Source organism: Balaenoptera physalus, assembly GCF_965194825.1.
Source record: "Balaenoptera physalus genome assembly, chromosome: 2".
Taxonomy (NCBI): domain Eukaryota; kingdom Metazoa; phylum Chordata; class Mammalia; order Artiodactyla; family Balaenopteridae; genus Balaenoptera; species Balaenoptera physalus.
The window spans coordinates 55378586-55406584 of NC_138883.1; the positions used below are offsets into that span (position 1 = coordinate 55378586).

General features: G+C 35.1%; 1 protein-coding gene and 1 long non-coding RNA gene across 2 annotated transcripts in view; one reads left to right on the forward strand and one right to left on the reverse strand.

Annotated features, from left to right (window-relative positions):
* LOC309656122 overlaps window positions 1–27999 on the forward strand; it is an 870723-nt gene that overhangs the window by 544257 nt on the left and 298467 nt on the right. The gene's annotated exons all lie outside the window — the stretch shown is intronic.
* Window positions 702–18909, reverse strand: LOC309655615 (uncharacterized protein; the record flags this gene model as incomplete). The annotated part of the gene is made up of 2 exons (XM_082450959.1): window positions 702–3952; window positions 18727–18909. 2 exons carry the CDS (start codon window positions 18907–18909, stop codon window positions 3575–3577), a joined length of 561 nt encoding a protein of 186 aa, XP_082307085.1. The 3' UTR covers window positions 702–3574.

The window sequence follows — 27999 nt, forward strand, 5'->3', positions numbered from 1 at the left end:
GACAATTTCAGCCTCGCCACTGCCATGGCTCAGAGCCAGCAGGACTCCTCTCCATCCACCACCATCCACTTCTGGCACAAACTTCCAGTCACGGATGAAAACATGCTAGTGCAGAGGCCAAACTGAGCAAGCAAGCTGAGTGATATGTTGACATGGCAGCCTGCATGAAGTCTGTAACTGAGCAAGAAGCCAAATTAATCTTCTCTCAGTAGCTTATGAAAATGTTCTGGAGCCCATAGATCATCTTGGAGGGTTGTCTCAAGTACTGAGAAAATGATGGAAGGTTCCAATAGCTTGAGAATACAGAGAGAAAATTGAAAGTGATCTCCGAGATATCTGCAAATGATTTGCTGTCTCTTTTGGAAAAAAATTCTTCATCCCCAGTGTTTCACAAACCCAGAGCAAAGTCTTCTACTTGAAAATGAAAGGAGACTACTACTGCTACTTGGTCAGTTTACTGCTGGTGATGACAACAAGAAAGGATTATGGATCAGTCACAGCAAGCCTACCAAGAAGCTTTCTAAGTCAGAAACAGAAAATACAACCAAAAACATCCTATCGTATTGGGTCTGGGCTGTAAGTTCTCTGTATTCTACTGTGCGATTCTAAACTTCCTGGAAAAAGCCTGCTCTCTTGCAAAGAGAGCTCTTTCCCCCTCCAGTTTTATTTAAATCTGCAAAGAGAGCTCTTTTCCCCTCCAGTTTTATTTAAATATAATTCACATGTAACACTATATGTGTTATGATGTACAACATAAAGCTTTAAAAAATGTATATGTTGCAAAATGATTACCATAGTAAGTTGAGCTAACATCCATCACCTCACGTAATTATAATTTTTTTTTTCCTTGTGATGAGAACTTTTAAGATTTACTGTCTTAGCAACTTTTAAATATACAGTACTGTTAACTATAGTCATCATGTTGTACATTATACCCCAGAACTTATTTATCTTACAACTGGAAGTTTATACCATTTGACCATCCTCACCCAATTATGCCCCCGCCTCCAGCAACCACAATTCTGACTCTGTTTCTATGAGTTTATTTTAGATTTCACATATAAGTGAGGTCATATGATATTTTTCTTTCTCAGTCTGACTTATTTCGGTTAGCATAATGCTCTCAAGGTCCATCCATGTTTTTGCAAATGGTAGAATTTCCTTCTTTTTAATGGCTGAATAGTATTCCATTGTATATGTATACCACATTTTCTTTACATATTCATCTGTCAATAGACTTAGATTGTTAAGTCAGCTTTTGATGAAGCCATTGCTGAACTTGTTATGTTAAGTAAAGAATCACACAAAGACAGCATGCTAACAATGCAGTGACTGAGAGGCGCTTGACATTGTGAACATTGGATGCCAAGTGGACAAGGCTGAAGCAGGAGAAGGAGGGGAAAATTAACCAGCCTCCCAACTTTTGTCTATCTCATTCTGAAATTTACACATTTGTTATCCATAGTGCCCCACAAATAGATTTTTTTTATGACAAGTATATGTTAATTTTATTTGAATGTCTGTTTTTTCCCAAAAGGTTTTTACGTTTAATGATAGGGGAATAGAGTCAGTTAACATTTAGAAATTTACCTGCTTTTTCCCTTTTCTTTCTTTCTTTTAAATTTTACATTCAGACTTGCTTTGTTTTTTCATTTATTCAGCTCTTGTTTTAACAAGATATTTTATCTTGCTTAAATAAATTTTGTTGTTCTTCATATAGGTTTTGAACTTTTGTTACCTTTTCCTAGCTATTTTATCATTTGGCTATTGCCAATTAGATTTTTTTTTTAATTGAGATATAATTGACATATGACATTAGTTTCAAGGCATAAAACATAGGGATTTGATATGTGTATATACTGTAAAATAATTACCACAGTGTCTAGTTGACATTCATCACCACATATAATTTTTTTTTCTTGTGATGAGAACTTTTAAGGTCTACTCTCTCAGTAACTTTCAAGTATACAATACGGGCATATCTCGGAGATATTGTGGGTTCAGTTCCAGACCACAGCAGTAAAGTGAACATTACAAAGTGAGTCACATAAATTTTTTGGTTTACCAGGGCATATAAAAGTTATGTTTACACGATACTGTAGTCTATTAAGTGTGCAATAGCATTATGTCTAAAAAAACAATGTACATACCTTAATTAAAACATACTTTATTGCTGAAAATGCTAACCATTATCTGACAATGCAGGATTGCAACAAACCTGCATTTTTGTAAAAAATGTAATATCTGTGAAGTGCAATAAATTCAAGTGCAATAGAACAAGGTATGCTTATACCATATTATTAACTATAGTTGCCATGCTGTATATTTTATCCCATGACTTATTTATTTTATAAATGGAAGTTCGTACCTTTTGATGCCCTTCATCCATTTCACCCATTCCCCACCCCCTGTTTCCCCTTTGGAAACCACCAACCTGTTCTCTGTATTTATGCATTCATTTTTGTTGTTGTTTTTCGTTTTTTAGATTCTACATATAAGTGAGATTGTATGGTATGTCTTTCTCTGACTTATTTCACTTAGCATAATGCCCTCAGGTTCCATCCAGGTTGTTGCAAATGGCAAGATTTCCCTCTTTTTTATAGCTAAATAATATTCCATTGTATATATACATACCATTATTTCTTTGTCCATTCATCCGTTGATGGACACTTAGTTTGCTTCCATGTCTTGACTACTGTAAATAATGCTGCAATGAATGTGGGGGAGCAGATAACTTTTCAAGTTAGTGTTTTGTTTCCTTTGGATAAATATCCAGAAGTGGAATTTCTAGATCATATGGTAGTTCTATTTCTAATGTATTGAGGAAACTCCATACTGTTTTCCCTAATAGCTGCACCAATTTACATTCCCACTAACAGAGCACAGGGATTCCCTTTTCTTTATATCCTCATGAACACTTGTTATTTCTTACCTTTTTGATAATAACCATTTGTGTGTGTGTGTGTGCGTGTGTGTGTGTGTTGGCTGCTTTATTTAAGGGCTGGTGACTGACAGCTATCCTCAACCCAGCCCCTCCCTCCTCTACAAAAGTGGCCAAACGTGAAAACAGGCTGCTCTGCCAGGGGGCCTGTGGGGCTGTGGCTTGAATCCCAGGCCACAGGCCTTGGAAGGCAGGGAAGGAGGATGGGCAGTCAGTCCAGTTCAAATGGACAAGTGCTGGTGAGGTAGGGGAAGATGCTGAAGAGTCCTGAGGCAGCCTCTGCTGGACTTGCCCTCACCTAGGATGTCAGGACACAGGTCCCTGGAGGAGCCAAGACTCCAAAGCCAGGGGGCCAGGTGCCAGAGGAGGGAGCAAGTCAAAGGCTTTTGGAGCCAAGGGAGGCAGTTGAGGACCCTGGAGCCCAGCAACCCTTCAACACTACCCCATGCCCACAAAGGCACCTCCACAGTCACACCTGCAGCCACACACACACTCACACCCACACCCACACCCATGCCAATTCCACATACACACAGGGCTGCAAAGGCCCTGGACCCACACCCTGGACCCTGGAATGTCTCTGGGTTGGTACCCAGCAGGTGAGGCTGCCAAGGGGGTGGGTCCTCTGCGTTGCTAGTGATTGGCTGCCTCGCAGGCATCTATCAAATCACTGTACACGTCCACTGGTTCTGACAGATAAGTGATGGGCATCTGGAATTCTTCTAGGCACATGGTACAAGAGATGACTCCAGTGTTGCTGGCCTGGTCCATTTTCATGTCACAAGACTTCTCGTGGTTGCAGAAGGGGCAGGTGAACTCGACATCTAGGGAGCCTGTCATCTTCTTCTTGGGGGGTGGCTTCTGTTTTGACTTTCTGCGCACCACGTCTGCAGGAGGGCAAACCTGCACTTGCCGACCCTCGTTGAAACAGCCTCGTTCACCCGGGAGACAGTGACTTCCAGCTCCCTGCAGAAGCCGATAACAACCATTTTGACAGGTGTGAGGTGATACCTCATTTTGGTTTTAATTTGCATTTCCCTAATGATTAGTGATGTCAATCACAATTTCATGTATCTGTTGGCCATCTGTATGTCTTCTTTCGAAAAAAGTCTATTAAGATCCCCTGCCCATTTCTTAATCAGATTATTTGTCTTTTTTGCTATTGAGTTGTATGAATTCTTTATATATTTTGGATATTAACCCTTTATTGGATATATGATTTGCAAATATTTTTTTTCCCATTCCATTGTTTACCTTTTTATTTTGTTGATGGTTTCCTTTGCTATGCAGATGCCTTTTAGTTTGATGTAGTACCACTTGTTTATTCCTGCTTTTGGTATCAAATCCAAAAAATCATCACCAAGACCTATGTCAAGGAGCTTATAACCTGTTTTCTTATAGGAGTTTTATGGTTCCAGGTCTTATATTCAAGTCTTTAATCCATTTTGAGTTGATTCTTATGTATGGCCTAAAATAGTTGTCCAGTTTCATTTTTTTGCATGTGGCTGTCCAGTTTTACAAACCCCATTTATTGAAGAGACTGTCCTTTCCCTAGTGCCTATTTTTGGTTACCTTGCCATAAATTAATTGACTGTATATGTGTGGGTTTATTTCTGGGCTTTCTACTCTGTTCCATGGATTTATGTGTCTGTTTTTATGCCAGTACCATACTGTTTTGAGTAATATAGCTTTGTCATGTAGTTTGAAATTGCAGCACATAATGCCTTTAGCTTTGTTCTCTCTCAAGGTTGCTTTGGCTATTTGGGGTCTTTTGTGGTTCCATAAAATTTTTCAGATTGTTTGTTCTATTTCTGTGAAAAATGCCATTGGAATTTTGATAAAGATTGCATTGAATCTGTAAATTGCTTTGTGTAGTATGGGCATTTTAACAATATTAATTCCTCTAGTACATGAGCATTGAATAGCTTTACATTTTTTTGTGTTGCCCTCAATTTCTTTCATCAATGTCTTATAGTTTTTCAAGTACAAGTCTTTTACCTCCTTGGTTAAATTTACTTCTAGGAATTTCATTCTTTGTGATGCAATTGTAAATGGGATTGTTTTCTTAATTTCTCTTTCTGATAACTTGTTATTATGTAGAGAAATGCAATTGATCTTGTATATTGATTTTGCATCCTGCAACTTTACTGAATTTATTTATTAGTTCTTAAGAGTTTTTTGGTGGAGTCTTTTGGGTTTTCTATATATAATATCATGTCATCTGCAAATAGTTACAGTTTTACTTCTTCCTTTCTAATTTGGATGTCTTACACTTCTTTTTCTTGTTTGATTGTTGTGTGCAGGGCTTCCAATACTGTGTTGAATAAGAATAGTGAGAGTGGGCATCTTTGTCTTGTTCCTAATCTTAGAGGAAAAGCTTTGATGTTAGCTGTGGGCCTGTCATATATGGCTTTTATTATGTTGAGGTATGTTCCCTCTATAACCACTTTGTTGAGAGTTATTTTCATCTTGAGGTGGTCAATATGGAGATGTGAAATTTTTATACATAGTACTTTTGCTGTGTTGTGGCTTTGCAAGGACTTGTGTTAAAACTGCTTCTATGTCTAAGGAAAGAAAACTGCCTGCCTATTGGTTTGTCCTGGTGTGGGATAGGAGATAAAGTTGGTTCCTATCAAAGATTTGGTTGTTGTGGGTATTTTAAGATTTGGAGAAATTATAGGACTGTAGTAAAAATAGATCCCCCATGGATGTTATTACCAAACATGATTGTTTTGCCTGATGCGCAGCAAGCCAAAAGGCTGAGACACTGAGGTTTGTAGCAAAGAGAGAGTTAATTGGTAAGGCATCCAAGTGAGGAGATGGGAGAGCAAGCCTCAAATCTGCCTCCCCTAAGGCAAGGGGCTTGTTGTATTCATGTATAAAGAATAAAGAAGCAGGGTGGTCTGAGTCACGGGGAGTGTGGGGAGGTTGGGGAAATGTGATTGGAAAAAAGTGCAATAATCATTGTTCTGCACAGGCGTAACTCAGCTACAGACCTCTGCACATTCAAAAGGTCACTGAGTGGACACTTCTGCACATCCAGCTGGTGGTCAGTGGGCCTATTCAGTCTTAACCAGCTCAGCTGGAACTTGACACAGCTGATTCTCAGCTCAGCTTGTGCTAGACACAGGTGACTCCACATTCCTGAAAAATAACTCAGGCAAATATCTTATAGTTTGGGCTATGTGTTGCTTGGAGGACATATAAGTCTTAAAATGACCTTAATTGGTAAGGGCAGATGAAATGGATTTAAACCAAGATTTCATTACATTTTGAACATGTGTATCTGTGGAGTACAAAATCTCGACATGCACACCTTTGACTACAGCTGCAGAAGTGTTCCTTTAGACAAAGTTGTGATCCAATTTTGTCTAGAGAAGGGCAGAAATTATTCATATTCCATTGTTTGTAAAGTTACCTATTGTTTTCTTTCATTAGTTTGGTAACACTCATTTTATTTGCATTTAAATATTTTAAGCAACCTAAGCACAAATGTACAAGTAAAGATGCGTTAAAATGAATTTCTTGATATCTATTATTTCATGGATATCAAGCAGAAAAGTAGAACAAAAGCCCCCAAAAAGCAAAAAATGATTTTTGCTTTTGTGATTTCTTTGAAACTTATCTAACATGCATGTTCTGTAAAAACAGTGAACAGTGGAATAACTTGAGATGGTGGCTAGATTTATTTAATATTTTATGAAATCTTTATGAACAATCTAAGTATAATTGTTCAGAACATGTGTATTAAGTTGATGTAAGTGGAATAAAACTTTTATGAATGAAAAAAAAAACTAGAAACATGAACTCTCAATTTTTCTTTTACTTTATTCCTCAGTTTAATTTTAATATTAAGGAAGTACATTTTACGTTTTTTGGTGTCAACATTTATCTTAGAAGATGCTTTCATCGTTTTTCTCATGCTTTCAGGTTGTTCTTTTGATACATGACTGATTTTAATATATACTTTCCACCACTCTTTGCATTTGTTGTATTTATCGATTTACAATGCTTTATAAATTTTAGTTATTTGTTCTAACAAAAATAACTTTAGTATTGCTCATATAGGATCCAAAAATTGTCTTATTCGTTGGTGAGAAAATGAACATGTGAATATCCTAGAATATCTTTAAGAAATAAATACTAGAAGATAAAGTCAAAAAAATTTTTATATCTTTATAAGATATACAGGTCTCTTCTGCTGAAGCCAGAACACTGGTAGTAACAGCAGCAGCTAGAGAGGGCCAAGAGTCCAGTAGGTCAGTGATCTCATTGGGGTCACAGAGTGTTCTAAATCTGGAGTCAGAGTAGAATATGAAGAATCCTGTCCTAAGCATATGAATTTGTAACTAGAAGTGACTGAGTTGCAAAGACTGACTAATTTTGGGCAATAAAACTAGCATCATTATATTTTGGAAGATAACTTTCTGAAACTATGTTTTAAATATTTAAGTATAGGCATAAGTTTTTAATTGCACTTTGCTTTATTGTGCTTCGCAGATACTGCATTTTTGACAAATTGAAAGTTTGTGGCAATCCTGCATTGTCAGACAATGGTTAGCATTTTTTAGCAATAAAGTATTTTAAAATTAAGGTATGTACACTGCTTTTTAGACAAATTACTATTGCGCACTTACTAGACAACAGTATAGTGTAAACATAAGTTTTATATGCACTGGGAAACCAAAAAATTCATGTGACTTGCTTTATTCCAATATTAGCTTTATTGTGGTGGTCTGGAACTGAATTTGCAATGTCTCTAAGTATGCCTGTATTTACTGACTGATTAACAACCTTAGCTTTTTATTTTATGAGATGTTGGGGGAAAATCTCTGAGTTGTATTTGAAGAATTTGATCTACTTTAAGAGAAAATTCATACCTTACAGTACATTTTAGTTGGTACGTAAGATATAAATAAATATCAGAGAGTTTTAATAAATTAAAGGACAGCTTTTACTACAGATTAATATTGAACCTTATAGTAGAAATAATTTTATAATGAAATACGTATATATCTGTGAGAGGCTGAATATACAAATGGAATATGGCCAGGCCATAACTAAAACATAGAACTCTGATCCACATCCTTAGTAGCAACCAGGCAGGTAAGCCAAACCACAACCTCTGTAGCAATCAGCCCCAAAAAGCAAAACTTGATCAATAACTGCCAACTTCCCTAATTTTTGCCCTGCTTCTAACTTCAGACCAACCAGAGGAAATGAAAACATGCTTCCCTAGCCAATCACATAGGGTGCCCTTCTTCTAAGTTAGCCTGTCTCCAGATTCCTCATGCTGACAGCTTCCATTCAGGGTATACCTGAAGCCTTTTCTTTTTTCCCCTTTAAAGCTTTACACTTCCTTTACTGCCTTTAAATCCCTATCAAATGCAAGTGATGTTGATGGACTCTAGTTCTGAATAAAAAGCCTTTGCTTGTTCACATACAGGTGGTCTTCACTTATTTACACAACTGGAAATGTAAATGTATGGAATATTGAGACTTATAAAATCCGAACTATATCATCTAAGATTTTAAAATAACAATTTCAGGGTATAAATTACTTCCACTTAAATAATCTCATGATGGTAAAAATTTGCTGACTCTCAGCTAGAAATTGAGAAGCAGTCAATTCTAATTTACACACTAGCTTTCCAACAATTTCTTGATTTTGAAATATGGATTTTCACATCCACACTTTTAAAAGTAACTGAGATCATCTGAAAGTTATTTTAATATATAATTTATAGTGGTCCTTTGATTCATTAACCCAGGATAATACCTGGTGATTTAAAGTTTTATCCAGAAAAGAATTTTGACTTTCAGTTAGTTGGTAAGGAATATCCAATATTTAGATAAGAAATTCAATTATCTTTTCATAGAAGCCAAGATGATTAGAGTCAGAGAGCCAGAGGCACTATGCTGTTTCATTTCAACGTATACCTAAACCAATTCTGTTTTTAAGTATATATTTTATTTCAAGAAATTGGATCTGCCTTGAGATCCATAAACTCACACTATTGCATTCATATTTATTGCTTTTAAAGTAATTATTGTGCTAACTAATACATTAAATTTGTTCTGTTAAATATAAGAAGCCCTTAACTTTATAAAAATCTCCCTGGAGTTTTCTCCTGGACTATTATTTAGTTATGTTCAAACACAAATTATAATAGCCAGTAACATAAGAATGTTTCTGGAGGGCTTTTAAAGAAGAAAGAAAAATGAAAAAACACCTGGTAATGTGTATTTCAGTCAGGAAATCCAAGAATCCACTAGTGGTTTTCAAGCTTTTCTAGCCTTTGTAATAGTGATAAATACAAACACATATAGTGTTTATTATGTGCCAATTATTGTTCTAAGCACATTATAGGTATGAACTCACTAATCCTTATACCAATTCTAGGAGGTTAGTGTAATAATTCCTTAACACTTCCTTTAGATTTATAATTTTTGTGACCTAAATCAATGGCACTTATATTTTAGATATGAATGTAATTTAAAATTAAAAAGAATGGGAAAGAGTCACAGAGTTTTTTCACCAAGTAAAGTTATAAGAACTACCCACCACCATCAACACAACTACTATCTACTGTCATCACTTTTTCATTGAAAACAAATTTTTAACGTCAAAACAGTGAGCCTAAACTCAGAGTAAAGAGCACTCTTACTGAAAAAAAATTTGCTTTATGGAAAGCTCATTTTATTCCTTATTTTTGTCAGATGTTTACATGGATCAATAAAAGCTTTATTGACAGCCAAAGACAATCTGTGGTTTTACCTGAAAAATAAATTAGAAATTTTAAAGGGTCTGACTAGTTGAAGCCAAAAACAATCAATCCTTTGTGAATGATACTGAAAACAGTCAAATTTCCCAAGTTTTGTGTGAATAAATTATAAATTATAAATTAATTGGCTGGTTGAATTCCTTACTTTTTAATTTTTTTTTTTTTTGGTCTAATGACTGAAAGCAGTGTGAACAGTAATAGAAAAAATATAAAGCCACACAAAGAAATGAATGCTCATCCATGCTCATTTGTCTGTAAAATTGTGAAATAAATGTGTTTTGCATATTGAGCAGTCAGTTTATTTTCCTCGTACCTGCCATTAAGTTTTATGGTTTCTTGATCTGTGAGTTAGCACTTGGTTTTCCAGGGTCCTCTACTTTGACTTTAATGTCACTACATCCTTGGGAATAGTAAGCATCACATTTGAAGCTCCAGGGATTTGGTGCCTGTCTGTAGAGCATACAAAGCATAACTCAATGTTTTTTTTTCAAGGGTTTAGCTTTCAAGCTGTGTTAATTTGTTATTTGGTTGCCACACTGATTTTTTTTCTTTTATTAATTATATCTTCAGCTCTTTGGTTGGTCTATAATAGGGACATATTGATTATTCTTGTGGATGAGTAATTGAAGTATAATAGTTCCAAATTCTATATCCAGAAATCAGGAAATAGCTAATAACTTGAATCAGTGTCAAAATGTACATTGTTGGTTGAATAGAGTTGGATGATAATTCAACTCTGCAAAGGGATAAATGATCACTTGAGAATAACATAAGTACTGGATTAATGTCTTATTGATTTCTGAAGAAGAATGGAAATGTGGTCATGTTTTCTGCTTTTAAAGAGGATATTTCTTTTGGGGAGGTTATTTTGATCACATTAACACCTTAATCAAAGTAATCAGAAAGTGACATGATTATGTGGCTATCAACTAGCAAACTGTTACTCAAAAATAACTGAAACAATATTGTGAGTGTGACTATGGAAATACCAATTAGGACAAGTGGATTTGGTTGGTGATTCATATATAGAGTTCATAGAGGAAAACATCCTAGTAAAAATAGTTTTATACCACATAGCAATATGTTTGATCTCAGATATTTCATTTTATTTGAAAAATTAGTTTAAAATAATTTGTAATAAAACATACTGAAATGGGCTGAATTGTGACCCCCCAACAAAAAAAAGATATGTCCTAACCCTAATGCCCAGTACCTGTGATTGTGAATTTATTTGGAGAAAGGGTCTTCACAGATACAATTAAGTTAAGGGTCCCAAGATGAGAGCATCCTGAATAACCCAGGTGGACCCTAAGTCCAATGAAACATGTCTTTCTTAGAGACACAGGGGATAAAGCCATGTGAAAATGGAGGCAGAGATTGGAATGACGTGTCCACAAACCAAGAAATGCCAGGGAATCCTGCAGCAACCAGAAGTTAGGAGAAAATCATGGACAGATTCCTCCCCAGAACTTCAAGAGTCAGCCAATCCTGCCAGCATTGATTTTGGACTTCTGGCCTCTAGAACTGTGAGAGGATATTTCTTGTTTTTTTAAGCCATCAAAATTGCTGTAATTTGTTGCAGCAGCTCTAATAAACCAATACATACACTTATGCAGAGACTAAAATGTCAGAAAATTGAAAAACTAAAATAGGAAAGTAGTTACGTCATATGGATTCAACAAGAGCTAAGTAGAGAATTAACTCTGAGTCATCCCAACTTTTATCTCATATCTATATTAACAAGCTTAAATAAAATTAATTGAATTTGCAACAACTCATGATTTCATGTTACATTCCAAAATCATTAAAGATAGAGGAGTAATACAAATGAATACAGTGAAGTCCAAATTTATAAGCAGAAACTGATTAAAAATGAAAATTAATTTGGAATCCAACCATTTAAAATATCTAGGGAAAATACTTCCTGAAACATAAATATTTAGGGGGAAAGTCACTTGGGAAACCTTTAAATGCTTAAGCAGAACATGAAAGGTATTAACCAAATGTGATATTAATTGCTGTGAGATTAAATAGCTAACAGCAGAACAACGATCTTTATGCACAAAGTCTTTCTAGTTTTCAGTCAATTATTGTTTGTATAATTAGTAAGCAATTTCATCATCTATGCTATAGTTATTTAAAATCAAGTCAAAAAGAATTCCATCATAGTTTGGGGAGATGTTTTTATGCCTTAAGTTAGGCTGACTCATAAAAAAAATGCTCCAAAATTTATCTATTTAGATTTAACCAAATATCTTTTTAAAAGAAAAACTAATTGGCATAATTTAGGTCATAATCCTCTTAAAAATGTTTTAGAAAAGGGTTATTTTGTATTAAAAAAAAACTCTATCCAAATTATATAGAATCTGGAGGGTTACTGTCATTGCCAAGTATTATCAGAATAATTGTATTCATATAAATGCCGGAATTTTAAATCCTTCATAAGCTTCACAGAACATAGAGTTCTCACTAAACAAACAAAATATGGCATCAAGCCAAGGGAATGAAGAGAATTGAAAGCTCACTTTGGATAAATGCATAGTTAATTACTGTTGACTGATTAATTCAACCCTTTTATTTCTATTCTAAGCTTTTCTTATTTGATATTAGAATATATAACAAATGGAGTTTCAAGAATATATTTTGAAAGACACTGTGTCAAAGTAAAGGTTATCTCCTGATGAGATTTTTAATTAATTAAAGTTCAATAGAAGTTTAATATGAAAAAAAGTTACTGTAAATATGTTTGGTAATGCTACAATTTGTTCTGATGTGCTACTGAGTAAAACAAGTTTGTAAGACGATATGAAAATATGTTTTAATAACTGAAGTTTTCTTCATCACCTTGTATTAAACATATCCTGTAAAAGTTTTTAAGTTTTATAAATTTTTATTGCAGATGAAAGTAGGTATTTAGAAAGGGTATTCGAGAGAGATGTTTTAATGGCTTATCAGTTTTAGATTTGATTCCTTGTCCTACAACCTACAATACTGAATAAGATAATCAATGTAATCCCATACTAAATGAAGCAGATTAGGTACTCAATAAATGCTATTTATTATTATTTATTTTTAAAAATTTATTTTATTAAAGTATAGTTGATTTACAATGTTGTATTAGTTTCTGCTATACAGCAAAGTGATTCAGTTTTATGTATATATATATATATATATATATATATATTGTCTTCTATATTCTTTTTCATTACAGTTTATTACAGTTTATTGAATATAGTTCCCTATGCTATACAGTAGGACCTTGTTGTTTATCCATTCTCTATATAATAGCTTGCATCTGCTAATCCCAAAATCCCAATCCATCCCTTCCCCACTCCCCCTCCCCTTTGGCAACTGCAAGTCTGTCCTCTATGTTTGTGAATCTGTTTCTGTTTCGTAGATAAGTTCACTTGTGTCATATTTTAGATTTCACATATAAGTGATATCATATGGTATTTGTCTTTCTCTTTCTGATTTACTTCACTTAGTGTGATAATCTCTAGGTCCATCCATGTTGCTGCAAATGACATTATTTCATTCTTTTTTAATGGCTTAGTAGTATTCCATTGTATATACATAGCACATCTTCTTTACCCATTAATCTGTCAATGGGCATTTAGGTTTTTCCGTGTCTTGGCTATTGAGAATAGTGCTGCCATGAGCATAAGGGTGCATGTATCTTTTTGAATTATAGTTTTGTATGATTATATGCCCAGGAGTTGGATTGCAGGATCATATGGAACTCTATTTTTAATTTTTGTGAAGAACCTCCATACTTTTCTCCATAGTGGCTGCACCAATTTACATTCCCATCAACAGTGTAGGAGGGTTCCCTTTTCTCCACACCCTCTCCAGCATTTATTATTTATAGACTTTTTAATGATGGTCATTCTGACTGGTGTGAGGTGATACCTCATTGTAGTAGTTTTGATTTGAATAAATGCTATTTCATTTTTTCTTTATTCATCTTTCCTAGATGTTCTAAGTTTTTTGGAGTTGTACCCATTCTCTCCTTTTAATATCTGAAAAAAATTGAAGATATTAGTGGATTTTAATAAACCTATTGATTATTAAAAATATATATCATATCTTTTTAACCTTATTTATTAAGTAGAAAATTGGCATGGATTAGAGTTCATGTGTGCTCTTAAGTAGTAGGATAAATAGCTGGATATTTCTGATATTTACCTGACTGATGTCAACATCAGGGTGGAGACATTTATAAATATCTTTGCCTTAACATTCCTGACCTCTTTAACTACATTAACCTTCACCTTCATGCAATTTCAACAACCCAGTCCCATGAACACACATTGAATTTTGTTATCTTTTAGAATTGTTATTTTTCAAAATTTTTAGAAACATAGTGTTTTTTTGCCTACCACTTTCACTACTATTCCTCCACTTAATGGAATCTTTGATCTCATGGAGACTCCTAAGTCCTTAGTCACCTGACTACTTATTTATAATTATTTTTACTAATCTTGGGCCTTTCCTGCCTTCACTTTCTTCTCATATTCAAGCATATCATATGCTCAATATGAGCCAATGCCGTTTTTATTACAATCAATAGAAGAACAGTTAAGTCTTTTTAAGGCAAAAACATTAATAACTACAAGAAAGGCAAGGTTTAGCTGGTGCTCATGGAGCACTGGAAATGGATGGTTTATTCAATAAATGGTTCTAAAACAATTGGCTAACCAGGTGGGAAAACAAACTAAAATATTAATTTAATTTATATTTTATTTTTTACATGGAAAAGCAAATTTATAACACTAAAAGGAATTACAGGAACATCTTATAAAATAAAATCAGGGTAGAGAAGAATTTCTTAAAGGACAAAAAGGGAAATATTTAATATATTTCACAACCTTAAATTTTTTTATTTATATATATCTGTACCACAAGAAATGTTATAAACTCAGTTCAAAGCAAGCTGTAGATTAAACATTTATAATGCATACAAGTGATAAAAAGTTGATAACCAGAGTATGAAAATAATTTCTACAAATCAATAAGAGAAAACAAAAAGAATGGAAAATGGGCTTAAGAACATTGTATCAGTCAGGGTTCAATAGGAGTCATATGGTATATTCAAAAGGGGCTTTGACGAGAGTTCAATACAAGGACTGTTTACCAAGGTAAGGGCATGATTTTAGTAAACCAACTAGGAATAGACTAATTCTGTAGGGCCAGCAGAAGAAGAAAGAAAAATGAAGGGGGGAAGAGAGAAGTTATCGGAACACAAAAAGAATAAGAGGGTCACCTAACAGGAGCTGTAGCCCATGGCAAAGGAACACAACCAACCCACGGCAATCTGCAGGGGGAATGCCAATGGGACAAATATCCAATATCACTCCCTTCCTGATCTCTGAGATTTTTGCTAATGGCTCCGATGGGCAAAGCCAACTGGAAGCCAGAGGGCATGGAAGCCAGCATCTAACTTGCACAATTAAATCTCCAATTAAGGATGTCAAATCTAAGTTTCCAACAGCCTAAATTTTTGCCCAGATGGGTGATACGAGGGATTCTGTTACAAATAGGTTTTAAATCAAAGGGACTGATTTGGGTGTATGTCATTAATAGGGTGTCAGGTTGTTTGCCAATTAAAATATCCATGGCTGAGGATATTACAGAGTTCCAGCATTTGCCTATAGGCAGGCTCTCCAGTTGGATGAGTTACTATGGGCCCTTTGCTTCAGTAGTTAGTTTGTTTGGTGATGGGCAAGCCAGCAAGATCTCTGAGTGTTAGAGATTATATTAACCAAATTGAATGAAATGGAGAGAGAGAAGAGAGAACGTACCACAAGCTAGTTAGGTTGAGAAATGAAAGGCTATAGAGTGGTGAAAAAGAAAGACATTTTTTCTCATTGACATAGGACACATTTAAGATGTAATAGAGAATGTGTATCCCATATGTAAGCCTTATGAATTTGGTGCATGAAACAGATATTGGCTATTCTGAAAAGCCTACATTATATTCTGTGTTTATAAGCCACATCCAGTCTTGCTGCAAATAATGGTGTCAACCATAGATAAATCAGTAAAACTCTTGGATGCACTGCTGATACCATGTTGCCATATTATCACCATGATATGTGATCCAAGTTATTTTTTCCTACTCATCTACCATGGGATCTATCATATGCATTACACACAGTGTTTTGATGCCTGAGAATCTTTCTGAACTTATGGGACTTTGAATGACCTGGACCACTATCAACCCCTGTGATGAAGACTGAGTCTTGTGTGGAAGCACCCAGTTTCAGTAGGGAACAATAATAAAATAGTACCTCATTGGCCAGGCCGTAGTAACTGCCATTGTTTAAAGAAAGCTGCATTATAGTGGAGGTAACCATAAGGCTTCTTAGTTACCTGATTGATATCCATGCCTGTGAACAGTGCACTTAAAACACTTGGAAGACTCTTTAGCATCTTAGTGCAAAATCCTTCCATAAAATATTTTTAAAATTAAATCTTAACATGATACTCTATAGAGATTATTCCTGTGGCTGATTAATTATATACTCTTTGGGGGACAGAGGAGCAGTTTCTTTGAATAGTGGTAAGCATGTAAAAATATTAGCTGTGCCTTAAACTTTTCTTTAATTGATTAGAATACTATCAGTTTGTGTGACACAGAGGGAAACAAAGCTAGAGATTTGCTTTAAAACAAACAACAAAAACAAATCTTATTCCTCCATGTAATAGGCATAATATGAGCCAGAATTAGCATAAAACTTGCCAACTGCCCTAAGAAGAGAACTTCTCTAGACTATAGTAAAATCAGATTAGAGTAAGTCATTCCATCTTCAGGACTTGCTAAAGATATCAGTGGAGGTTTCATCTGTTTTGAGAGAGAAAGGGTACGCTTCTTTCACAGGGTTTCTTATGAGAACCTAGGAGTGTTCTTCAGCCTCTGTTTAAAGTTGGAGGTACAATAAAAGAAGAAAAATTAATAATTATGCTACTTAGTGATATGCTAGTTAGTGTTGACACTAGTTAGTGACGATACTAGGGGGTAATAGTATCCCTTAGTAACCCCATCTCCTCCATGCTATTACAGATATAGAGTGTTTCAATTATTGGACTTGTTACAGAATCTTAAGATTGGAAAGGGCCTTAAATGATCATCTAATCACACCAACCAGTTGGTGTTTGAATAATTTCTATAAAATTCCTGATGGGCACAGTCCAACCTTTGCTAGAATACCTACTATGAAAGGGCATTTATCTATTACCTTCCAAAATTGCCCACTCTTATCTATGAATAGGTTTGATTTTAGATGCTCTCTCTTGTGTATATGTCTCCTTATGACTTCTATTTAGTGTTCTTGGTTTGATCTATATGAACCATAATAAAAAATGTCAACTCTATCTTCCACAGGAAAGCCTGTCTATATTTAAGGTATCATGATTTTTGAGATTTTTTTTTCATCTTGGGCTGAATCTTCTGTACCACATAAGAAGTGAAGCTTATGGGTAGGGCTTGCCTTTAAGAAGTTGTTTATCGGTAGTATTTGTCTTTAATAACACCTTTCTAGAGCATTTACACTGGTACATCTTCTTCATCCCAATAAGTGCCATGTACCACTTAAGGTACAGCCTTATTGCCACTTCTCATCAACATCTCCATCCATCCCAGCATTCACTGAGCAGTGAGATGGTAACATCCTTTTGATACTAGCTCTCCTATCATCAATTATTATTATTTATTTTATAGCTGTGCTTGTGTTTCTATTTTATATTGAAAGGTCTTAAGAGTGGGGAAAAGCTGTATTTTTATCTGTATCATCCTCAATAATCATCTTCATCATTGCAATAGCTAACATTTATTACCTGCTTACTGTGTGACAGACCATTTTCTAAGCCTTTACATGTATTAACATTTCAAAATAACCTCATGAAGTAGGTACTAGTGTTACCCACATTTTACATATGAGAAAACTGAGGCATAAGGAGGTCAAGCAATTTTCTCAAGATTAAATGCATCATAAGTGTTGGAACCATTATTCGAACCAGTGTGGTCTGGCTTCAGTGTTCAGTATCATAACCACTCTGTTACACTGTCTTCTCTACAATCTAAAACCTTCACTGGCTCTCAACAGACATTCCTTGGATGAGTTCATCTGTGCCCCTGTGTTTAACTATCACTTAGACACCGGATCTATTATCTTTTGTGCTTCAGATCTTTATTTTGAACTATAAAGTGTGCGACTCTATATGGAAGCACTATGTCCAACTTGATCTATCCTAAAATGTGTTCATCATTTTCCATTCAAAACCCTGCCTTCTCTTGTGTCCCCTCCTTTCATTAAATGGAATCATCATATATCAGTTTGCCCAAGCTAGAGATCTAGGCTTCCTCATAGATTCCTCCTATTCTCATGCTCTAGTACTTCCAATTAATCTCAGAGTCCTATAAATTCTAGTTCTTCAATATCTGTCTAATCAGCCCTCTCCTCTCAATTTTTACTGTGATTACTTTTGTTCACAATTTTTCACTTGGAGTATTGTAGCTTTAGCCTCAGAAAAGTCCTCTACTCAAATGTTGCTCCCTTCTAGTGGATTTACCACAGTACAGCCAGGGAATTTCATAACATAAAAGTGATACTGTCATGTATCTGTTTAAGATGCTTAAATGCCTCCACCTCCCCCTTTCAGGATAAAAGACAGATTCTAGCAAGTCAAAGAAACCCTTCATAATCTGGCTTTGTTCACCTTTCCAGTCTTACACGTTGTCATATATTCTTAAGCAACCTGCTATACACTGTTTTCTCTGCCTAGGATGACTTGACCCTCATGGCCTGTCCCTGACCAGTTCTTGTCTATTTTTTGAAGATTAGTTCAAATGTCACCTTCCCTTGGAATTGTTCCCTACAGCCATCTACACTCCAATATCTGATTAATTTCCCTCGTCGCTCTGTTATGTACATCTATGCTTTATCTATGTGATTCCAGCAGCATAGTAATGGTTGATTTTTACATTTTCATTCTGTTTACCTCATAGCCTGTGAGTTCCTTGAGGGCAAGTATTACATTTGCTGTTGTTGTGGTCCTAGTATTTAGTGCCTGGGAAATAGCAGACCTACAACAAAACTTAGCTGGATGAAGGTCAATAATGCCTCCCAGTCTATTAACAGAAATGAGAGGGCCTACGTCCAGGATGGGAAAAGGTTCATCCATGTTCTAGTTCTCACTGTTTGAGGAGCTGCCTGGAGCATGGTGCTGACATGGATTCTAAGAAAATGTTTAGGCTCAGTGGAAGTGTATTGGAATTTATTACTGATATTTATTATGGGGGATAGGGAGAAGTGGCATTTGCCTATCTTGATACTGCTCTAACAATATTTTTCATTAGGATTTGCCTTCATATAGGAAATCCTCAAAGCCTATGAAGACATTAATACTCTCTGGAGTTAATTTTTAAAAATAATGACATCTTTGGGACTTGTTCCAAGGGCTGGGAACTTGCCTTTGTCCTTCAAATTATACCAATTCTTCAAAAACTAGGAAGCAGCATAGTATGGTAGTTAAGTCCCAGGGTTGGGATGTCAGGCAGTATTAGCTTGAAGCTCTATTTTACTATTTATTACTTGCTTGACCTTGAGCAAGTAGCTTAAACCTTTCTGGCCTCAGTTTCCTCATCCAGAAAATGAGAGTAATAGTGCTAATATCTACTGTTATTATAATTCTACCAAACCTCTACCAGCATAGTTCTAAACAAGTGTGTCCTATATAGAGACTTAAACCAAATACAGAGCATTACAGTTTAAATCTAATTACATGTGCCATTGGTAAGTATACTCAGGTTATATAGTGTAGGACTTCACCAGTGCCTTTATGTAATGCAGAGTGTAATTGATCCACCTTAGAGCTAAGTAATTCTAAGCAAGTCAGTTTATACTCTGAAATAGGCAAATAATGGTAAGTATCACTATTGAGTTCCTTCTGAATGCTGGGCATTATTTAGGTCTTTTATACATCTGCCGAAATATGTGTAAAAGTCTTAGAAGAGTGTTTGACACATTAATAAATGTGCTACTAATAGTATTATTTATAATCTTCACAAAAACTAAACAGAGAAGGTGAATTTATTTGATGCTGAGATATATGTTAAACTGTTCACTATAGTTAGCAAAGGTAGAGTCAATCCTTGTATTTACTGAGCAATTCATATGTGACAGATACTGATTCTAACTTTAATAATCTCTAGATAATATCTTACCGCAGGTAACCGTTATGGGACCATGCGATAGTTCCAAACATTGGTGAATGACCACAGTAATAGTGCTCGGGTTAAGTTGAATATAATGACATGTTACTAAGAAGAGTTAATAATGCAAACGCTTTTCCAAGGAGGAACTTGGGGATACAAGCTTATTGTGGAAATCTCATCCTGTGGCCACTATCCTAATACTGGTTATATAATATTACACTATTACTAATTTCTCACAAAGATCAGGATTTTAAGGGAGTGTGAAATTATTAGAAGGAATATATTTCTTACCAAATTAGATAAGATGATAATTTCTTGATTTTACTTGGAGAGGGGAAAAAGACAGCTTTAGGAAATCTGACCCTATCCTTTAAAGCCAAATTTCTACATAACTGAAAGTTACCCTTGAAAGGGTTCGGCCTTAAGAAAAGCTGAACATTTGATCATGCAGGCACCAAGCCCGTGATGCCTCACAACGCAAGTGTTTAAACCAGGCTTCTCAAAACAATAATGAAGTGTGTTTAACAGCTCTTTTATTTCATTTTGGAGTTGTTAAAAGAATATTAAAGTCAAATCATGGAAATGAGACTCATCTGTATAAGTACATTTAAGTCGGGATTACATAGAGATGAGTTTTCTAAAAGTATCTCCACTTCTAAGCATTTGAAGGTGGTTCTTAGTCACTTATCCCAAGTTAAACTTCATTGCATTGGGATCAGGCTTTTATCCTTTATTTTCAATAACAAAAATCATACCCAGCAGTGTGACAGCTAAGGCAGCCCTGGAAATTAAGCATTTTGCTGAGGAGAAGGAAAACCTTGTAAGTAACTTGGTTAAGGTTTTTTTTAAGCTTATTTTTTTTGTAGCTTTTGGTGGTTTTAGGACTACTGGGCCATGCAGCTGAATGTGCTGTAGTGGCTAATTTAAAGTTCTAAGGGAGTTTAAACCAGCATGCATTTTTTCATCACAGATAGGTTAAAAGGTTTTTAAAGTATTCTACTTATTCATAGGCAGCTGGAATCCAGTAGGATTGCATATCTGCTACGACTTCAGCAAATATCATTCCCAATTTGGCCCTTAAAGAACAGCACTAGAAATTCTTTACATGCTTCCTACCTAGAAATAGACAGCAAATTTTGTGGCAACTTTAGCTGTGAACTCTTCATTTCAGGGCTCTACATCTTCATTTTAATATGTATTGCTGTTTTTATTTGTGTGCCCAAGAAATACTAAATCCATGGTGGCTGTGAATGATATGGATCGCTGTAGCTCCCTTTAAACTGGGACTACTTATAGCATGTAAGAGCTAGTGACCACAAATTACATCGGTGTAGTTTTCACTACTTTCAGTTCTCCATATAGGCCACAGTAGATTGATTTCTACAAAAAAAAAAAATATATGTACTTTTGGTGGTCTCGCTGCCATATATGAATATGCATCCTATAAATATATTGTCTAGGCAGTGCACTGTATTGGTATCAATACTGCCTCTTTATTCAAAACGAGAATGGTTTAACAAATGTAGGCATGTGTAAGAGGGAAAAAAAGATGTCACAACAGAGGGGTCCTTCATATAGCAGAGACGTTGCTGTCCCCTGATGTCTTATATAAATCCTGCAGCCTCAGACCTACAGTAGATATATAATGACATGTTATCAAAACCACACCATTGAGTTAAAATGGTCGATGTCAAACTAATTCTGCCTCACCAGGTATTTCTTCCCATTTATAATACCTTTTTTAAAATAAAAAAGGGTCCAACAATTCAGATGTGTATATAATAGGGATGATATACAATTGTACTTCAAGCTGACTGCAAGCAACCTGTCAAAAAACAAAGCTAAATTCTGAGTAATAAAATCCATCACATGATTGATATCTTGCATTAAGTGTAAGTTGAAGAAAGCAATTTTGTTTATGGGGAAAGTCTTGGCTTGGCACATTTTTCATGTCACATAAAGATGGAAATCTTACCTTATGGTTGTAGATTGCAGATATATTTCAGCTTCTGTAATTGTAAAAGGACACACATCTCTTTTAAAATAAGAACCATTTTCTTCTGATAAAAATGAGCTCATTTTAATATAGTTCTTTCTTCCAATACATATCATGTTCTCCTTTGCTTTCATTCCCATGTTAACTCTTTTATGATCTTGATTTTACTGTGGCTTAGTAAACGAATGCATCGTCTAAGAATTTTCAGAGTTTCCAATTTCTGTGTGTTTGTGGGCACTTCATGGCAGAAACAATGAGTTAACAGATAAAGAATTTACCTAATATTTAAGAATACTGCGAATTGAAGAAAACTGGGTCAATGTGTTCTCATTTTTCTGTGTGGAAAAGAAATGAGTGGTAATATTAAAAATCTTGTATAATTTTGGAAATTTATCAATTTCTGATTTCTTTGTATTAAATACTTTAAAATAAAGCTTTCTAAAAATGAACAGTATTTTATAGTTTACAAAATGCTAACACACATATCATTAATCTTCATCTGTCCTTTGAAATAAGAATTAATATTGTTACGATTTTTATCTTCTTGTTTTATATACCAGAAAACTAAGGCTCTATGAGGTTAAATAATCTGCCCAAAGCTGACCCTCTAGAATTTAGCAGACTCTAGTATTTTGATATAGTAGAATTCTAAATGATTTAAGCTCACTTGACTTCTGACTAAAATATGGGTAGACCAACTCTAGCATTGGTGTTAACCTACTTTGGCTAAATTAGAACTAATCAAAAAAGTTTTAAATCAGAAGTTTTGTTTCTGTCTTTTTGTTTTTAGAGGAGTGCATGTAGATTTGTATAAGAGAATGGGAATTGCTACTGAAAGGGATGAGGAAGAGAATTCTTACCTCTGAAGTAGTAAATGTTTTCAATATATAGGTAATTAATGCTTAATAAATATTGAGGAAAATAGAAGTATCAATGCTACATCACACCTGTGTAAAATTTGTGAAAGCTGAGCTGTGTATTCTCTCTTTGGACTATCTTTGTACATCATGCAAAAGTTACTTTGTTAGGAGAAGGAGATTGGCTAAATCTGGATTCACACCAGTATTATTCAGGTCGGCATTTCTCTTTCTGATTGTATCACAGCTGCATGTTCTTTTCTGCCTTTCTGATTCCCTACGGGGTAGGCTGGTTCTAAGATAGTTCCCAATGATTAAATCCAGGCTTCTGGTATTCACATTCTTGTGTAATGCCCTCCACTTCTGTATGGGCTGCTTCTAGGGACTTGCTTCTAATAAATAGAATATGACAAAGTGACAGATGTCATTTCTGAGATAAGGCTATAAAAGAATGACTTCTGTCTCTCCCTTTCTCTTGCCACTCCTCCCTGTTTGGCTGACTTCGATGAAGCCAGCTGCCATGTGAGCTGCCCTATGGAGAGAACCATGTGGCAAAGGACTGAGATCCTCAGTCTACTAACCCACAGAGAACTAAATCCTACTCACAACCACCAAGTAAGCCTGGAAGCAGATTCCACACCAGTCGAACTTTGAGATTACTGCTGCTTTGGTGGACACTTGGATTGCAGCCTAGTGAGAGACCCTAAATTGGAGGACCCAGCTAATCTGGGTCCAGATTCTTGACCCACAGAATATATGTGTAATGTTTTAAGCAGCTATACTTTGTTGCAATTTATTACCCTCCTAGATATTCTATGTCACATCATCTTATATTATTTCCGTGAAAACTCATCATTATTTGAAATTATCTTAATTTATTTATTTGTTATTTATTCTCTCTCTTCCTCCAATTAAACTATAAATCTTATAAGACTTGGGACTTTGTCTTGTTCATCTTTAGTTCCCCACAGTGTCTAGAAGAGCACCTGGCACATAGTTACTGGTACTCTGTAATTATAGGTTGAATGAATGAATAAACAAATTTTACTTAGAGTTTTATTTCTAGGCCCTCATTTTTGTCTCCCTCTAAAATAGCGAAATAGCTTAAGACAAGAACATTTGATTTTCTTTTTATCTCTACCTACAGAAGGATTATTTCTCAAATATTTTTTAACCCGCTGCTAATCTTCCTTCTAACAGCTGTCTCACTATTAACTTCTCCATGTCCAAAGATCTTCAAGAACAATATTGTCATCATTTTTACTTTGCATAAAATTAGGTAAAAACAAAAAAATTGATTCTTTGACATACAGTACATTTTCAATTTGCTTTTCTTTGGATTCTGAGCTTGTGTTCACTAGAATTTTGATGGAACAATATATTATCTGCAGTATTAAAATTGTTTCATTTTCCACGTTATTTCCATGTGAAGGGTGTTGGCTTCCTGAGTAAAATTCATAAAAGTGAAAATGAAGAAATACCGTCTCTCTCTCTGTCTCCTTGTAGCTCTTTCGCTCTTCTTGTTTGTTTTTCCTAGAATATTGTTGGTTTCATAAAATAAATTTCTGGCTTTTGGACCACATTTGGTCCTTGGCTTCATTTCATCCAGTTCTCAAAGCAATTTTGCTGTTGTCACTGATGTAGAAATGTGTAAAATAAAGGACTTCCTTATTCTTTCATTTATTGTAAAACCTCTTAGGATTTAAAATTACAATAGTAAAATAGTTATAAACAGTAGGTTCAAGGTTCAGAAAGTGTTGGCGGTTGTGTTCTAAAGTTGGACCAAAAATAAATATCATATGTATTGTTACCTATCTTTTGCCCATGGTTCCAGGAGCATGATAAGGGGTACATAACTAATCCCATGCTCCTCCCTGTTTAACGGTGATTTCTACTGATGATGATTTTAGCCTAAAAAAACCAAAGTATTCAGCTGTCAGTGAGGTAAAAGCAATTAAAGTTTACAGTCATCAGTTGCCTAATATTATATTTAACTACTTTGAAATTTAAAGTAATTAAAAATTCCAGTCAATAAATTTAACACATGTAGTCCTGTGTTAGGTCAATGTGTGTTTGGCCAGTTAAGGGAGAGTGTAAGAGGGGAAGCAAGTTGGGAGAAGAAGACTGATAGAAAGACATAGTCCTAAAAATCTTTTTAATCATTTTCAATAGACTAATGTCCTAATAGTCTTCTAGTGAGTTAGGAGTTGAAGAATTCACTTTACAGAGGAAAAAGACAAAGTATGGGAGAAAGTGATAAAACTTACAGGGTATCTATGATATGCTGGATACTAGATTAGGCACATCATGTACTTTATCTTATTAAACACTTACGAGAGTCTTACAAGGTACTTTCGCCATCCCTAAGTGAATCCAACTCTCTGTCATCCAATACAGTCAGAGCCGAGGTAAACGACACATGATCTTTCTATAACTTCATCCTCAACCAGGCCCGAGCCAACTCTGAGTTATTTTACTTTCCTACTTACCCAAATAAGATTTCACACATTTTGTACTTTCTTTAAATCTCTCACTCTACCCTTTCCACAGCACTCTCAGTTAGTGATTTTGTATCTTCAGAGAGGAAATAGAAGCCATCAGACATTGCCTACTTCATTTTCCTATCCCTCTCCCCTCCTACTAATTTACTGTCACCTATTCTCTCCTCCTTCTCCCCTGTTAACATGGGGGAATTATGTTTCTTTCCATGATGTGGATTAGATACTCTCTTGCCTTTTCAGAAACGAAGTTATTAAGTACTCCCTTTCTCTCCTTTATCTTTAATATATTCCTCTCATCTGAACCCTTCTTATTAGCAATTAAATATTCTACATGTGAATATATTTTCAATTTTAAATGTAATATTTAAATATGTGTTATACAAATTTTTATACATTGTATTATATGTTAATTTTATTAATTATGAGTCTATAGAAAAATTAATAACTATTTTCCTCTCTACTGAGGAAAATAATCATTCCCCTCCTCATCTGAGCATACTATTATTTTTCTAATCTAAAACCACCTTCTTTTTGCCCATTTCTGCACCCAACTGTTACTCTATTTCTGTCCTCCTTTCAGAGTAAAACATTTGGAAAGAGTATTGTATACACCTGGTTTCTAAATTTTTTTGTCTTCTTTTCTCTTATCAAGTTTCTTGTATCAAGATCACCAATAGACATTATTAAATCCAGTAGTCACTTCTCAGTTGTGATATTTCTTAAAATTTTAGCAACATTTGCCATGGTTGATAATTCTTTTCCTTGAGCCACTTTCATCTTTTGGCTTCCAAGATGCTGTCTGGTTTTCCCACCAATTCTCTGGTTTTTCCTTCTCATTGCTCTTTGCTGAGTCCTTCTCATCTTCTTGACCACTAACATGGGATTGCTCAAGGCTTACTACTTGGACTTCTACTCTTCTCTATTTAATATCGCTTCTTTGGAATTCTTATCAAGATTCAGAACTTCAAATATAAGTTGCCAACTCCCAAATAAATACCTTCAGCACAGATCGCTTCTCTGACTTCCAGCATCACATAGCCACCTGACTACTTGTCCCATCAACTTAAATATGGAACATACATCATAAACTGAACATGTCCAAAACTGAGCTCTCACAGCATTCTCTAATGCAGTAAATGGCAAATTCACTGTTCTAATTTCTCAGGACAAAAATCTTAGAATCATCTTTAATGTCTCTTTCCCTCCTCACACTTGGTATCTTAGGCTCTACCTTTAAAGGATATCTAGGACACAAATTCTTATGCCTCCAGTGTCATTCTACCCTGATCAAAATCATAATTATCTCTCACCTAAAGTCTCTTAATTTGTCTCCCAACATCTACCTTCAATCTATGAAGCCAGAGTAAACGTGGTGAAACCCAAGGTGGATCAAGCTCAAAATCTTCCAAAAGTTTCCCATTCTAATCTGAGTAAAAGTCCAAGTCCTCATAGTAATCCACAGGACCCTACATTATTTGTTCTAATTTCAAATTACCTCTATTTCATCATCTCTAACTTCTACTTCAACCATAATAGCTCTTTAGCTCTTCAGCTCGTCCTTAAACATGTCAGCATATTTGAAACTGAGACTTTTCCACCTGGTATTGCTTCAGCCTGCAATGGTCTTTCCCCAGATATGTTTACCTTACTACTTTGATCTTTTCATTACAGAAGATATGCTTTATTTATTTATTTTTTGTCTGTCTCCCCCAGTAGAATATAAGCCCCATGTATTGGCTAGAGTAACACTAGCTGTTGCAACAAATAAACCCCCCAATTTCAGTAGGCTAACATAATACAGTTTATTTTGGGCTCATATAGGTGTTCAAATATTTTTAAAGTGAGTAATTTGAGAGGGTGCTTTGCCCCACTTAGTCATTCAGTGACCCAGACTTGCAAAATCCTGTCATTTCTAATGTCATCATCTAAGGCCATTCTCAGGTCACTCCTGTTTCTTAAAGGCCATAGCACAGAAATGACCAACTATATTTGCATTCCAATTTCAATGAAGATGCCCAGTAAGATAGCCATATCTGGAGGAAAGCATGCGGGGAATGTAGCCCTTGATTGGGCAGCTATGCTCCTATGGCAACAAAGAGCCTGAATATTTGGTAAATGCCTAGCTGTCTATGCCACATTCCATAAGAGCAGTGATTTTTGATTATTTTATTTACTGCTATATGCCCAACACCTAGAAGAGTTAAATGAATAACTGAAATATAAGCAAATAAATAAAACAAATAAACAAACCATTTATGGATCTATAACCCCTGTCCTTTCCCTTCTCAGGCTTATCAAAATGGCAGTCCAGAACTCCTGCTTCACTCTAACTTTCTAGTCACTCATCCTACTCCAATCTGAGTCCCAGCAAACCTGAACTTCCTCCTTGTAAATAAATTCACTAGAAAATGTGGCAGGATGATATTTTTGAGATATATTTATATATATATGTTTTTACATAGCAGAAAAGCATACTTGGAAATATGTCTTTTGCATTTTAATCTAAACTATAGAGTAGACACAGTATGACATGGAAATGGTTTCATTTCACTTTGGAAGGAGGTGACAAATTGTCCCTTTGTTGCAGTGGGAGTGTAGTCTGGGGTGGGGGGCATCTCATCTTGGGTTTTCCAAGAACTGAGGCTGTGAGAAGGATTTAACATGTAACTTGTTTATTTGGAGAGGTAATCTTCAGGAACAGAA